Below are 14,533 nucleotides of genomic sequence, written 5' to 3'. Positions count from 1 at the left end.
ACAGCATACAAAAGTGAGAATGGACACAGCTGCTTTCTAAACAACTGAAATCCGATGAGAGTGAGTGTCAGCTGCCAAGCCATAAATTATTAATATAACAGGGAAGTTAAGAGATAAGAAGGCTGTGCAAGAGATGGGGTGCGACGCTGCTCCTTCTCAATGAAGTGTTTTCGAAACCATCATCTCCCCTCCAGTAATCACACCAAGGAGCCTGAAGTTTGTCCTTTGGGTGGCTCCAAATAGATGCAGCAAGAGTGCCACTGTGTGGCCAAGGCAAGAAAAGAATGAGCTGTATTTATACGCATCTCCACTGAACAGATCTGCCATTCATAAAAGAGCCTTGCTGAATCAAACAGAAGGTCCAGTTTCTCCCACAGTGGCCCACAACCAGGGGGCAAAAGTAACATCCCTTCCCCATTCTTTACCTTCTTGTAACTGGTATTGCCATTGAACAAGAAGATTTCAGTTAGGTATTACTGGCTAAAATAGAGAGGGGCTGTGGCTCAGTGGTAGGAAGTCCCAGGTTCAGTCCCTGGCACCTCTAGTTTAAAAAAGGATCAAGTAGCAGACGATGTGCAAGACCTCCATCTGATACCCTGCAGAGCTGCTGCCACTTGAGCAGACAGTACTGACCTGGGCAGATCAATGGTCTGACTCAGGAGAAGGCAGCTTCAGTCAACCACCTCACATTTCATAAATCCCCTTTTATAACATCTAAGCCAGTGGTCATGATGACCTTTTGAGACCCATAATTGTGTCTCTTGTGAAATAATTTCCTTACTCTCTGCCCTAAATTGACTGTTAGTCAAATTATGTATAATAGAGAATTTTTTTCTATTCATAGAATAATTTTATACAAGATAAGCTGTTTTTCTTGTAAAATAAGAAGCCCCAAATACATTAGTCTTTCTTCAGGATATAACTGATTGGATGTTTCACAAGACAAGAAATGCTGAATGTGGCAAAGCAGACCCCCGAAGAGGGGGTCTTATTTTCCTCTTGTTAAACTCGTTTCCTGTGTAAATTCATATGATAGCCACATACAGCTTCAGAACTTACCTTCGGGTCCTGCCTCAATTAGCTAACCGCTCTTTAAACATTTTATCAAACAGACTTGTGCTCAGTGCTGGACGTGTAATAGTTAACAAGTAATTTGTCCTGCATAAATCCCATTAAAATGAACAAGACTTGCACAGCAGAACTTGCAAGTGTTTGATAAAATGTTTAAAGAACAGACCAGAATTTACTTGCAAGATCTGCTGTGCAAGTCTTGTTCATTTTAATGGGATTTATGTGGGACAAATTACTTGTTAACAATTAGCTAACTGGGCAAAGTCCACGTTCTTGCAGCTATCTGTAACATCCTAGGTGCTAAGGAACAGGGCAGAATTGGAGTTTGCATGAGATAGGAAGAAGGAACACAATTTAGACTGTGTGTACGCCTGAAGTTCCATACCATGTTCCATCACAGGATGTTCACCCTGGATGTGAAAATGACGGATTCAAAAAATCAGCATCCAGCACATGCTGGCATTAAAGTCCCTCCAACCACAGCATAGGGATAGGGGGAGGAGGTGACTATTGTGGTTATAGTGTGGCCTAGTAGTTTTGCAGAAATGGCAGCTCTGAGCTAGGAAGAGAGGACCAGTGTTTCTGCACCTATGAGATACCCTGCAAACTGTAAAAGTCGGTTTACCCTTGTGTCTGGAATGAAGGCAGGGAAAACGGTTTTAAAGCCAGGTATAGTGGGGACAGCCTGCTCTTTACCTTGGAACCTGACTTTTGAGCAGCAAGGTTGCCATGCCATGCTATGTTTTGCTTGGCATTCCCTCAATGATCCCTCCCCCCCTCCCCAATATTTTAACTCTTTTTTTATCTTTTGTATTCATTTTAAGCGATGGTTTTAAATTGCTTTAATGATGTATTTATGTGTTGGTTGTTGTGGATTTTCTGGGCTGTATAGCTGTGGTCTTGGCATTGTAGTTCCTGACGTTTCGCCAGCAGCTGTGACTGGCATCTTCAGAGGTATGGCACCAAAAGTCAGAGATCTCTCAGTGTCACGAGAGATCTCTGTCTTTCAGTGCTACACCTCTGAAGATGCCAGTCACAGCTGCTGGCGAAACGTCAGGAACTACAATGCCAAGACCACGGCTATACAGCCCAGAAAATCCACAACAACCATCGTTCTCCAGCCGTGAAAGCCTTCGACAATATATTTATGTGTTGGTTTTAATGTTTTTTTAATTTGAATGTTTTAATTTGCTAGACACCTTGGTGACCCTGTGTGGGTGGAAAGCAGGGTAAAAATCTTATAAAGGAAGAAAAAAAGAAATAATAACAACATTCAATTTACATACCACCCTTTAGGACAATTTAACACCCACTCAGAGTGGTTTACAGTGTATGCTATTATTATCCCCACAACAATCATCCTGTGATGTGGGCAGGGCTGAGAGAGCTCTGGAATTGCTGTGACTGAGCCAAGGTCACCCAGCTGACTTCAGGTGGAGGAGTGGGGAATCAAACTCAGTTCTCCAGATTAGAGTCCCACTGCTCTTAACCACTACACCAAAAAATGAGAAAAAGAAGTTAGTGCCTGCAGTCAAAGACTACTTCTCCCCTCTGTAAAAAACCTAAAGTGGGAGGGCAAGGGATTGCCAGCTTGGTCCTGCAGGCATTTTGACACCCCTCTCTTCCTGATGACCACTGTGCCCCGGCTGGCTGTCCCTGAGAGTGAGAAAGTTGGGGATTCACAGCACAGAAACACCAGGACAGGTTTTTAAACCACACAAGTTTATTTTAAATAAAATGCAACACAGATGCAGGCTTTGCACACCAGTGTCTGTGATCGGACAGGCAATGCAAACAGGGAACGGGGGTCAAGGCAGAGTCTGTGTGGCAATCTTGTCAAAACAGCATGAACTAAACCTTGGTGGGGTCAGAACTGGTGGGGGGGGGAGGTCTAAGCCCCTCCCAGTTGGTGAGCCCCAAGTGCAATTGGGTGGAACTCAAGTAAGAGGCATTTTTGGAGAAAGATCATTCAGGGAGGGGCTTCAACTCACCGATCTGTTCTCAACTGCAAGGCTGCCGTGTCCCCTGGGGTTCCACCATGAAGCCCCAAAGAGAATGAAATCTCCTTTCCCTCTCCCTCAGGCCCACTCGATATGTCAGACAGAGAGCTGGAAAAGCCACATTCTCAGCAGCATTATTTAAAATCCATCCTGCCCCCCAATAAATAAATTTTCCAAGTCTAACCCTTACCCACACCCACCCACTGAGCAAGCTTCCAGTTCTGGGCTTGGCCTCCTTCAGGCTCAGGTGCCCCCTTGTCCTCTGAAGCCAAGAGGGGGTGCCAAAGCTGGGCTTGGCATGAACACGACGGGCAAAGTGCTAGCGAAATCCAGTACGGAAAAATATACAAAGAATTTGTCTCTCAATATAATACAAGGGGTTGGGAGCGTTCACACCCAAGACAACTGGGGGAAAAAAATCAATAAATAAGGAAGATGGGGGTGGGATGGGATAGGGCGAGGAGGGGAAGGAGCCCAGGGCACCATGCTGAGCATCCTGCCCCACCACAGGCCTATTTACAGCACTGGTCTCCTCCCTCTACTGATGCCTATTTACCATGTCGTTGTGGGCTTCCCGAGGGATCTGCGAAACATACAGAAACCACCGTGGGCCTCTCGTGTTGGTAGAAACCTGTTATAATATGTGGACTGTGCAGGACAAGGCTGTACAACGCAAAACCTTGAATGTCCATGGTCAGTGAGGAGCATGGGGCGGTCTGTTGTGGCAGACAGCGAGCGAGTGTGCGCGTGCACAACTAGTATTCATCCTGGTCCTCTGGATGCTGCTGCTCGTCCAGCTCATCGTCCTCTGGGGGGGCAAAGCCTTCCTGAAAAGGTGTGGGGAGAAGGTCAGAGCTGCACATGACTGCTGCTTGGGCAAGGGCAAATATGCCGAACAACCCAAGAGCCATCCCTCTCCCCTGTTGGTAGCTAAAGCTGCCCCCTCTTCCTGCACTGACCTCTGTGGCATACAGGATGCTTATGATGCCTGATATGATGGGGCTGTTCTCACTCTCGTGCTCCTGGCAGATCAGCTCGATGTCCCGCAGTTTGCTGAAGTAGAAGTCTCGTTCCTTCTCCAGCCCATCCACCGTCAGCTTCAGGTCCATCAACTGCTCCAGCAGAGACAAGCGGAAAAAAGGCAGGGGGGGGGGATGGATTTGTAACGGGAATATGAATTAGAATATATTATATCTACTTGTACACATGAATTCTAGTGAACTGTGTATGAATGTTAATGTAGCTTTTTAAAAACAGGTTGTATAATCACACAGATGTTCTTTTCATGTTTGACAATCAATTAAAAGTAGTGGACAGTAGAAGATAAATGGTTCTTTAGTTGTAGAATGGACCAATGAAGATCTGCTCACTTTATTTTTCCTGTCACCTTCTTTTCCACAACAGGCTTTGTTGCCAGTGATTTATACAGCTTGTTTTACATCTGGGCATAACATCACTTTTTGGGTACACAGTAAGTCACATGATTGAAAGTTTGAATGATCAGCTATATCTAAAACCAATTATATTTTTATATTGATGTCACGCGTGAAAGATCTTAGATTTCTCATTAGATAGCACATGTCAATCAGTATAAAAGATACTACTCAGATTTGTGGTTTTGCTGAAAGAAATGTCATGAAGATATAGGTAAGAAAAATATATTTGTGTGCTTATTGAAAATTCCATGCTTGTCATAGTAAATCTGATTCTAAATCAATGGTAGATTTAATTGAATGTTAGAAGAGTTAATACTTGTTGCATCTATTTGTTTCATTATCATACACTTTAATAATCCTTTATATTTTGATATCTTACTTTATTTAAAAAGTTATATTTTATTTCAATAAAGAATAAACATCACACTCTAAAAGAAGTCTGTGTGCTTTGATGGGAAGAGTTAAAACAAGAATTCCTATAAATTATTTGCACTAATTTACAGGCTTTCAGTCAGGTTCCGACGTGGCAGCAGCGGAACTCTGGGCATGGGTATCCACAGCAGGGGCCTTGGGCAGGCTTGGGATTGGCCCCTGGATAGTGGAAGGAGGGGGGGTATACATCACCCACGCACCCTCTCAGCCACCTAGGGACCTATCCTTTGGTACCCTCTGCTCCTCCTCCACTCCTGCAACATCCTTTGCCAAGTGAACTCCCCCTCCCCCACAGCTCTCTACCCGCTGTGACGGCGGCACACCTTTCGCAGGCACTAGGTGTTGTGGCTGTGGTAAGTCTGAGGGGTGCAGACAGCTCACCCCCGGACACTCTCCAAAAGAGAGATCTCGACGCTGGATGGTTTGTAATCTTAAATGAGGCATGGAGAAGCAACCCATTGCAGGTTAGCCAGTGCTAATAATAACAGAAATAATAATGTTTGATTTATATACCACCCTTCAGGACAACTTAATGCCCACACAGAACGGTTTACAAAGTATGTCATTATTATCCCCACAACAAAACACCATGTAAGGTGGGTGGGGCTGAGAGAGCTCCAGAGAGCTGTGGCTAGCCCAAGGTCACCCAGCTGCCTTCAAGTGGAGGAGTGGGGAATCAAACCCGGCTCTCCAGATTAGAGTCCTGCGCTCTTAACCACTACACCAATCTGGCTCCTGATCTGCGGTGTGCCTCCTCCGAGATTTTAATAAGGCTGTTTTAGAGTACATACACTTTGTTAACCCACTTTGAGAGTCCATGGTTGTGCAGAGAAAGGTAATCTAAAACTATTTTAACAAACTATTATTCTCAGTGGGTCAGCCCTTCCAATCCTAAGCAATGTCCTTGTATGGCTGCAGAGGGAGTTGCTCCTTGCAGTTTCTGTCACATCTGACTGAGGATGGAGGGAAAAGGAAAACACACCCCTCCATAGTGGGGAAAGGCATGTGAAATTAGAGCAGTTCTTCCTGACCATCCCCCATAGCCAATGGGCAAGGAATGAAAGATTCTCTCGAAATATATCAGGACATCCCCACACTGCAAAAGACATGATCCCCTCATAAGCATCTTTCTCCCCACAAGCCAAAAAAACCCCAGACATATCACCCCTTCTTCACAGGGAAGGGGTTTCATCCTTTTGGTCATTTTAGTTGCCCTGTCCCGCTCTAGGATAGCCACTGAAATAAAATAATCAGAACAGCCACCAAAGGTTTAAGTAATTTTTTTGCAATCATTTCCTAACAATCCTTAACATGTACTTTCCTCAACCCTGCAGCACAGAGTTGATGCCTGTAAAGAGCTGCATAACCCAACCCAAAGAACCTTTTTCCTGGATTGTTTGCCCTCAAACTAGACTCTACCTGGTTCCTAATCATTTATGAGTGTTAAATAGCTCCAGTCTCAGTAAAGATCTTTGGGCTGACCACACTGTAGACCTCCCTTGTGTCCTGTATAAGCAGCTACATGCATTGCGCCACATATCGTTCATTCACACATTTAAGGGAACTGGAGCCCAGCACTGCTCTGCAGAGTGTATTTTCCTAGGTAACATACACGTAGTTGCCCCACCCATTAAAACTAAGAATGGATAAGCTTATCCATAAATCAAAACAGTCCAAGGATTACAAGGACAACAGAACACAAGGTAGTTAGTAACTACTAATGCACCTAAAAGAAGTTCAACAGGTGAAGAGCAACAGAAGTTATTTGAAGATACAGCAACAGAGAGCCAAGATAAACTTGACATACCAAAGACTGAAATGGGACCTTCTGTGTGCAAAGCATGCGTTCTGCCACTGAGCTAGGAGACCTCTCAGTGAAGGCAGGAGCCAAGCTGAGCCACCTGCCATTCAAGCATAAAAATAAGCCCAGCCGCTGCTTTTTGAGTAGTGGCAAGTGATTCATTACTGGAGAGCACCTAATACTGGGGAGAGTAGCTGGACTGCCTTCATTATGACATCCTGCTCATCATATGTCCGTGTTTGAGGGAGGAGGGGGTGTCCTTGCAAAGCACCAGACTGCTCTAAGGGCACAACCCCTTCCCCACATTCTTTTCACATTCATCTGAAAAACCAACACCCCGCACCTGCTGGTTTAACTCCAGGATCTGGGCATCAGCTTCACTGCCTCCGTTCCGGGCCAAAGGAGGGTTTTTCCGTACAATATTGCTGGGAGTGATGTTCATCCTGGCTGGAGTCTGCATGTTCTTGGGGCCTGTTGGGGAGGTTCTCTGCGGGACTTTGTGAAGAAGCCAGAAAGAGAAATAGAAGTTACTATGAGTCCCCTGATTGACCAGGCCCAACCGTAACAGACTAGATCCTGCAGGGTCAAATCTGATTAATTTGGGGGGGGGGGGAGTGCATGTGTGTGCATGCACAGCTGGAGAAAAGGTGACGACCACTTGGGTGGCTCAGAAGAGGAACAGCCAAAATCAGGCCTTTTATTTTTGCTTCCACATCACTAGAGAGAAAGACATACACTGATAGATGCTTTTCAATTCTGGGCTCCCCTCTGAAACCACAGGGATTCAAGGATGGCCTTTTTTGGAGAGAGGGACTCCACTTTGCCTAATTCCCACCCCACTGAAGCAGAAGCCTGACCTTTTTGAGCAGACACACCACTACCATCACAACTGGCAGCATAAAGCTACATGCAGGGAAAGGGAGTTGCATCCCCCTACTATTCCCTCAGCCAGCCCCAAAGCTGCCCCCATCACACAGAGAAGCAAGCAGGCCCAGCTGGCAGAGCCATGCAGAACTTTGAGGCTGCTTTCAGCCATTTCCTAGCCTTCCATTCCCCATTCATAAAGCATACCTTAATCTCTACTCAACAGGTAGATTCAGGCACCTGTACCTGGCATGGGATGCCTGCGAGTCATTCCAATGAAACACTCAGCATTGTATGACTCACCAGAAGGCAAACACTTTCTCTCTTGAGAGCAGCAACTTCAATTAGAACAAAGCTGGTTGTCTAAACCTTCCCTCCTGAGCTCTGTTTAGTTCAAAGGCTACACTTTCTTCAGCCTCAGCCTCTCTCCTATAACCCCCCCCCCCATCTCACCATAGACACACTGGGAATGCCCTTCTGTAAGAGTCCAAGAGGCACTACCACCACCACACTGAGAAGCAGGATGAAATTCAATGGTGGCAGAGATGAACTCCAGAGCCACTCCATGGCTCCAGTGCATGCCCCTCACTTCCGACCAGCTTCAAACTCTAAACTGTTCACTTAGAAATAGATACTGAGGGAGGCTGCAAAGGACGGGACTGGGGAGGGGGGAGAGCCTTATTCTCGATTAAGGTCAGGGGGACTGGGAGATGCAACCACCCACAAAGAATGGTGGGTCTGGATGTGGAAAATCTTCCAGGTAGGCTTCAGGTGAAATATCCCTTCCAGCATAAAGGCAGGATAGAAAGCTGACAAGCAATAAACATCCCAAACCAGCCTGTGCTAATCCTCCAAAGAGAAGCTCCGAGACTCCACAGTTCACAGGGCTTGCAAGTGGGAGACCTGAGCTCAAGCAACTGAGTGCCTCTGCGCAACCCACACTCTTGGCCTCTACCCTCACCTGTCCATTTGGGACCACACAACTCCTCACTAGGTGGTGGGAAGAGAACAGGGAAGGCCTGGAAAGCACTTTTATAAACTTTAAGGAGCAGCAAGAGAAGCTCCAAGCAGGCAGTGACTTGGCTTATGTAGCAAGTAACTCACTGAGGCAGGCAAAACCTGTCCAGGCCTGCAGTGCCAAATTGGTGGGCTCCAGTTTCAAATCTCTTAAAGGAAGGAGCAGCTAGAGGGGATGAAGAAGAGATTCCAAAGACAGGCTGTTGCCCAAGGGATCACAGGAGCCAGCATGCAAGGCAATCAGTCCCCACCCTCTCAAGCACAGCGGCATGCGAGGATGTGTATTTCTCCTCGAGAAAAGGTAGGCAGAGGCCTGCCTGGGTGAGTCTGATGTTCTTGCGTTTCTGGCCACCAGAGAACTTCTCAGCACTGCTCCAGAGTCCACATGCCACACAGCAAGTTGCTACTTCCCAAGCCAACAGAGCTGGACTCTCTTCTCCCTGCCCGCCCTGTGCGCCCCCAGGAACTGCCAAGCTGGATGCCAGGGAGCTGAGGCCATGCTAGAGGCAGGATCCTGGAGTGCCAGCCCTCTCTAGCAACATTACCTGCAGTGCCAATGGGTTTCTTGGATTTGTTGAAGATCTGATCACCTGGGTTTGGAGCGGGGGCCACGTCTTGGCCTTGCCTTGCCAGCAACGGATTGTATTCCTTTCCATCATAGTTGGCATCGAAGAATTTCTTAAACCACTGAATGAACTCGAAATTGTCTTGGAACTTGCCCTTCACCAACCTCTCTACTGGGATAATCTGCAAGCACACAAGTCCATCATTGCAAGGGAGAGGAGTCTGATACCAGGCTTCTGCAAACAGCCCTTCTCAAGTTTGTCAAACACCCTCTTCCCCATTCAAACCACACAGATGTTCAATGGGCCAGAATATAGGGATGCTTTAAGATAGACACCGCCTTCATGGGGAACTAGAACTGCTGATGGGACAGCTTGAGAAATGTTAATATGAAAAAACAAAAATGACAAGCTAAACTAGACGCCATTGACGTGCGGTGTCCCACAGGGGGCGATACTCTCCCCGATGTTGTTTAACATCTACATACGCCTCCTTGCCCAGTTGATACCAAGTTTCAGACTGGGTTGTCATCAATATGCAGATGACAACCAGTTGTATTTGTTGATGGACGGACGGCCTAACTCTGCCCCAGATGTTTTGGCTAGTGCTTTGGAGGCTGTGACTGGATGGTTGAAGCAGAGTCGACTGAAATTGAATCCCACAAAGATGGAGGTCCTGTGGGTGGGCCATGGGTCGTTGGGTTCAGGGATCTGGCTCCCAGCCCTTGATGGGGCGCCACTTGCACCCTTTTCGGCAGTCAGGAGTCTGGGGGTGGTACTGGATGCCTCATCTATGGAGGCCCACAAGTTGCCAGATCTGCCTTTTTCCATCTGTGGCAGGCAGATACTCCATACAGGTTGCACATAACACTGGCTTGCAGCAGCTGCACTGGCTCCCCGTGAAGTTCTGGATCAGATTCAAGGTTTTAGTTTTAACCTACAAAGCCATGAGCAGACTGGGGCCAACGTATCTGTGGGACCACATCTCCCCGTGTGTGCTTCGGAGGATGCTTCAATCAGCTGATAAACATTTGCTGGTGGTCCCTGGCCAACAACTAGAGCTACGGCCTTCTCCATCCTGGTGCCAGCCTGGTGGAACTCTCTGTCTGTTGAGACCTGGGCTCAGCGTGCTTTATCATCTTTTCATTGGGCCTGCAAGACAGAGATGTTCCACCAGGCATACGGCTAATGCTGGGGCAGGGACGAGCCTCCTGGCTGGTCTCCTGTTGGGGGGGGGGGAATGCAACCCCCTGCTCTGGTTCCCACCGGTTAGTTTATTAGCTTATCTGGTTACCTCCTCCACCCCGTAGGGTGTGTTGGTTGGGGTCAAGAAAGTATAGCTGCTATTTCAGGTGATGTTTTATTGAATTGAATTGTATGGATTTGTGATTTTATTGTTAATTTTAACTATCGTTGTTAATCCGTCCTGAGCCCATCCGTGGGTAGGGTGGAATATAAATTAAATCAATCATTCAATAAGAAAAGATATCACAAGGATTTATAAGTAACTGTGATTGTTAATTAGCATTTATATACCACTTCCATCATTCACAATGAACCCACCTTGTCCACACCCATCTTCTTGAAGGCTGCCTGCAACACTTTAAAGTTATGGATATACTCGTGCTCCAACTTGGCCTGAAACTTCACCTTCCTCAAATGGATGCAGCCTGGGAACAGCATGTCCATGAACTGGCAATAAGCAGCACCTGGTGGTGGTGGCGGGAGAATAGAGAGAGACAGGGAGGCATTCAAAAAGCTGGCTTTGACATGCATCAGTTGTTCCTTACCAGGAACCTGCATTATTTTAGAGATCTTTTTCTCCTTCTCCTTCTGCATCTGTCCCTTCATTCCTGGTAACGCTGCTCAAAGCTTAGTGGATTTCTGCTGATCAGAAAGCTGCTACTCAGACAGCCATGCCCTCCCAACTCCTTTCTGTTTCCTCACCATACCTGAGCACAGCTGTTCTATCTTGGTGTAGTTGAGCTGAAGGGAGTCGTTGACCCATGCTAGCATGTCATGGCGACTCAGGTTCTCGCTAGTCACGGATGTGGAATACACATTGATGGCCATGCCCCAACTGCACAAGAAAGATAGAGAAGAACATTGATCAGAAAAAGCAAAAGGTTAAAGTTCTGTCCCTGTCCAGGAAGCCAGACCAGCCATTCCCTCCATCCCCACAAATCCACATGTATGATACAAGGACACAGCTCATGGGGCTGCTATATACAGTGCCAGATCACGGTTCCAACTAGCTCATTACTGTCTACTCCACCTTATTATGAACTTGCCTAGTAGCTGAGATAATCTTGAGGCCCTTCTCCATGAGTTCCTAGCCCTGTTCACAAGCTACAAGAGAGACAGTGTGTATAGTGGATAGAGTAATAGGCTACCATCTGGGAGACTCAGGTTCAATACCCTGCACTGCTATGGAAGCTTGCTGGGTATTCTTGGGCCAACCACATACTCTCAGACTAACTTACCTCACAGGGCTGCTGTGAGGATAAAAAGGAGAGGAGAACGATGGAACTCGCTTTGGATCCCCATCAGGGAAGAAAAGTGGGGTATAAATATAGTAAAATAAAAATGAAATAGAGTGAAAGCATGTACAGTGCATATAGTATACAACTGCTTTTTCTTTATACATGCTTTCAGAAACTGTCATGTTACATTCAACACATGTGCAGTAGAATGTGTGAATGGAACAGTTCCATTTGCAAGATGAACACATATTGGCTCTTTCTTACAAAAAGGCGTTCACACGTACATGCAGGACGAATGTAGGTTCACTGTAACTTGTCTGCTGATTTCAAGTTGGTGGCTAATAGGAAGAAAGCCGCCTCTGAAGTGTACACCAATGACAGAATTCCCTCCCAAAGGCCATCCACCGGGCACCCTCTTTGCTATCTTTTCAACACCAGGCAAAGATGGGCTTGTTCTCCTGGGGTTGATTATGCTGCAAGTGGGATTTGTTGGGGCTCTCCTTAATTTCTCTGTGGAATCTGAGTTGAATTTTCCGGCTGCTTTCTTTTTGATTCCCGCATACTGCTGTTTTAGGTAAATGTTCTACTGCTTTACATTTTTCTGCAAACTGTCTTAAATGCTTGTTCTGCAGAAAGGTGGCATCAAAGCATTTTAAATACAATTGAGCAAACAAATACTTCAACTGACAGCAGCAATCTTAGGACTCTACTACAAAAGGTCCTTCCCAACCCTTCTACTGGGACCCTGTAGTTGGATATATAATAGGATTGTGCCTGGAGCCTACCACAAGCAAAACATTTCAAATGTTCAGTCCCCGTCACTGTCACTCAGCATCGACTGATCAGAGAGGGCTTCTACCACTCCACTATGTGAAAGAAGGGGGTACCCCAGTGGCACCTCCATTTCCAAGGAAGTTGCTGTCTGGTTTTAAGGGCTGTTGAATTAAGGTGTACAGGTTCAGCTGTCAGAGTGATTTTTGCTCTGGGGCAGGAAGACTGGTGTTGGAGGGCAGGACCCACAGAGGTAGTATTCCAAAAGGTTCCAGGCATGTTCAATGATGAAATAGGAAAATAGAAGCAAATGCTCCCATGCCTCAAGGGGAATCTGTTTTCTGCTTGGAACTGCTACAGTTGGTAGGGTGCCAAGCTGAGCTCCCTCATGTTAATCCCCAGCAGTTCTGAACATCTCCTTGGTTTGATCACAGTGCAAAAGATGCTTTCCCCAAAAACTGTTCTTGCACATTTCAAGGGGGCTTGTAAAGGGAAACTTCCCAGTGGATTGCACTTCAACTAGAAAAACAGAAAAAAGTCCTCATGCTTTTTCTTAATATACATTTTGAGTATGGGAAAACCTTGCCTTCTGAAGCATTTTACTCATTCTAAAAGAGAAAGCATTTAATAGGATTCCGCCCCCCTCCCCCAGTGCTTGCCCAAATTTCCCATTTTTTCTTTTTCTTTTTTTGAAAATTTTTTTATTGGATTAGAAATCAATCAATATTATATTCATTACAATCCATTTCCTTTAAATATTCCAGTTCTAACCCCCTCCCTTTCCCCCCCCCTTTTGTTGACTTCCAACAGTTTTCCAACCCCTTATCCATTTTCCCCCTACTCATTTCATACTTATTTTATTCTAATAAACATATACTTTCACTCTCTTCTAAGCTTGTCTATTATAACACCGTGCTATCTCTGTTCCCTTTCCCACTTAACTTATCAACTAGACATTACATTCCTGGCATATACCCTTTAATAATAATAATCATTTATCTATTTTTAGTACTCTATACTGTATCTCACACATTCTAGTCTCATCAATATGGGACAAACAATTCGTCTCACCTTCTACATAACTTTAAGTACTTCTATAAACGTAATATACATTCGACCTAAGTCAATCAATTTAACCTATACTCTATATGTTACTCTTTACTTCCTTCTACCTATCTTATGTTCATTATATTTTAATTATATAATTTCTCCATTATACAGTTATCTGCCAACAATAATCAAACAATTTGACCCATACACTGCATATTTCTGAGTACCTCTATGAACACAATGTACATTCGGCACAGGTTAAACAATTTAACTCATATTCTGTATGTTACTATATATTTCTTTCCACCTTTCTTATATTCATTCTGTTTTAATTATATAATTTCTCCATTGAACAGTTATCTGCCAGAAATAAAACTAATTAATTTATATCCTTATGATTCTTTATAATTATTATAATAACACCTCTATTGCTTAATACTATATTTAATAGTCAAATAATATAATTGCTTAGAATTTCTCCTTTAACTTTCCTCCCCCCGGTAAAGTCACTTCCCTCTTCTTTTGTTGTATTTCAGTAATTTTCAAACTGCCACAGTTCTCCTCCCACCTCCCATTTTTTCACCAAATATTGTTTCAGCTTCTCCCAATCCATATTAAACTGTCCTGGATCAAGGTCCTTCAATTTCCTTGTCATTTTATCCATTTCCGCCATGTACAGCAATTTGTAAATCCAGTCCTTGATAGTTGGCACTTCTTGTACTTTCCACTTTTGCGCATACAAAAGTCTAGCCGCTGCTGTCATGTAAAATAACAATGTCCTGTATTGTGCCGGAATATCCTCCATTCCCAAGTTCAGTAGCAGGAGTTCTGGGTTCTTATTAACTTGAAATTGTAAAATCTCACTTATCACTCTTATTATTTCCCCCCAGTACTGCCTAGCTACCTCACAAGTCCACCACATGTGATACAACGATCCTTCATGTTTTTTACATTTCCAGCATTTATTAGACATGTTCAAATTCCCTAACGCAATTTTCTTTGGTGTCAAGTACCAACGGTAAATCATTTTGTAGACATTCTCTTT

The 14,533-nt window shown here is 45.0% G+C and overlaps 1 protein-coding gene across 2 annotated transcripts in view; it reads right to left on the bottom strand.

Moving 5' to 3' along the window:
• Positions 1 to 2,774: 2,774 nt before the first annotated feature.
• Positions 2,775 to 14,533, bottom strand: part of MAPRE3 (microtubule associated protein RP/EB family member 3) — a 52,625-nt gene continuing 40,866 nt past the window's right edge. The window contains exons 2-7 of one of the 2 annotated variants that reach the window (XM_055000305.1): positions 11,137 to 11,264; positions 10,748 to 10,893; positions 9,167 to 9,368; positions 7,084 to 7,235; positions 4,031 to 4,183; positions 2,775 to 3,898 (exon numbers count right to left, since the gene is read on the bottom strand). In XM_055000305.1, coding sequence (XP_054856280.1) covers positions 3,827 to 3,898; positions 4,031 to 4,183; positions 7,084 to 7,235; positions 9,167 to 9,368; positions 10,748 to 10,893; positions 11,137 to 11,257 — 846 coding nt within the window. In that variant the 5' untranslated portion in view covers positions 11,258 to 11,264 and the 3' untranslated portion in view covers positions 2,775 to 3,826. The remainder of the gene's footprint in view (positions 3,899 to 4,030; positions 4,184 to 7,083; positions 7,236 to 9,166; positions 9,369 to 10,747; positions 10,894 to 11,136; positions 11,265 to 14,533) is intronic. The other variant, XM_055000314.1, reaches the window with a different exon arrangement.

The sequence above is a fragment of the Eublepharis macularius genome, chromosome 1, assembly GCF_028583425.1.
Source record: "Eublepharis macularius isolate TG4126 chromosome 1, MPM_Emac_v1.0, whole genome shotgun sequence".
NCBI classification, from domain to species: domain Eukaryota; kingdom Metazoa; phylum Chordata; class Lepidosauria; order Squamata; family Eublepharidae; genus Eublepharis; species Eublepharis macularius.
This window is presented reverse-complemented; position numbering and strand designations above follow the sequence as displayed.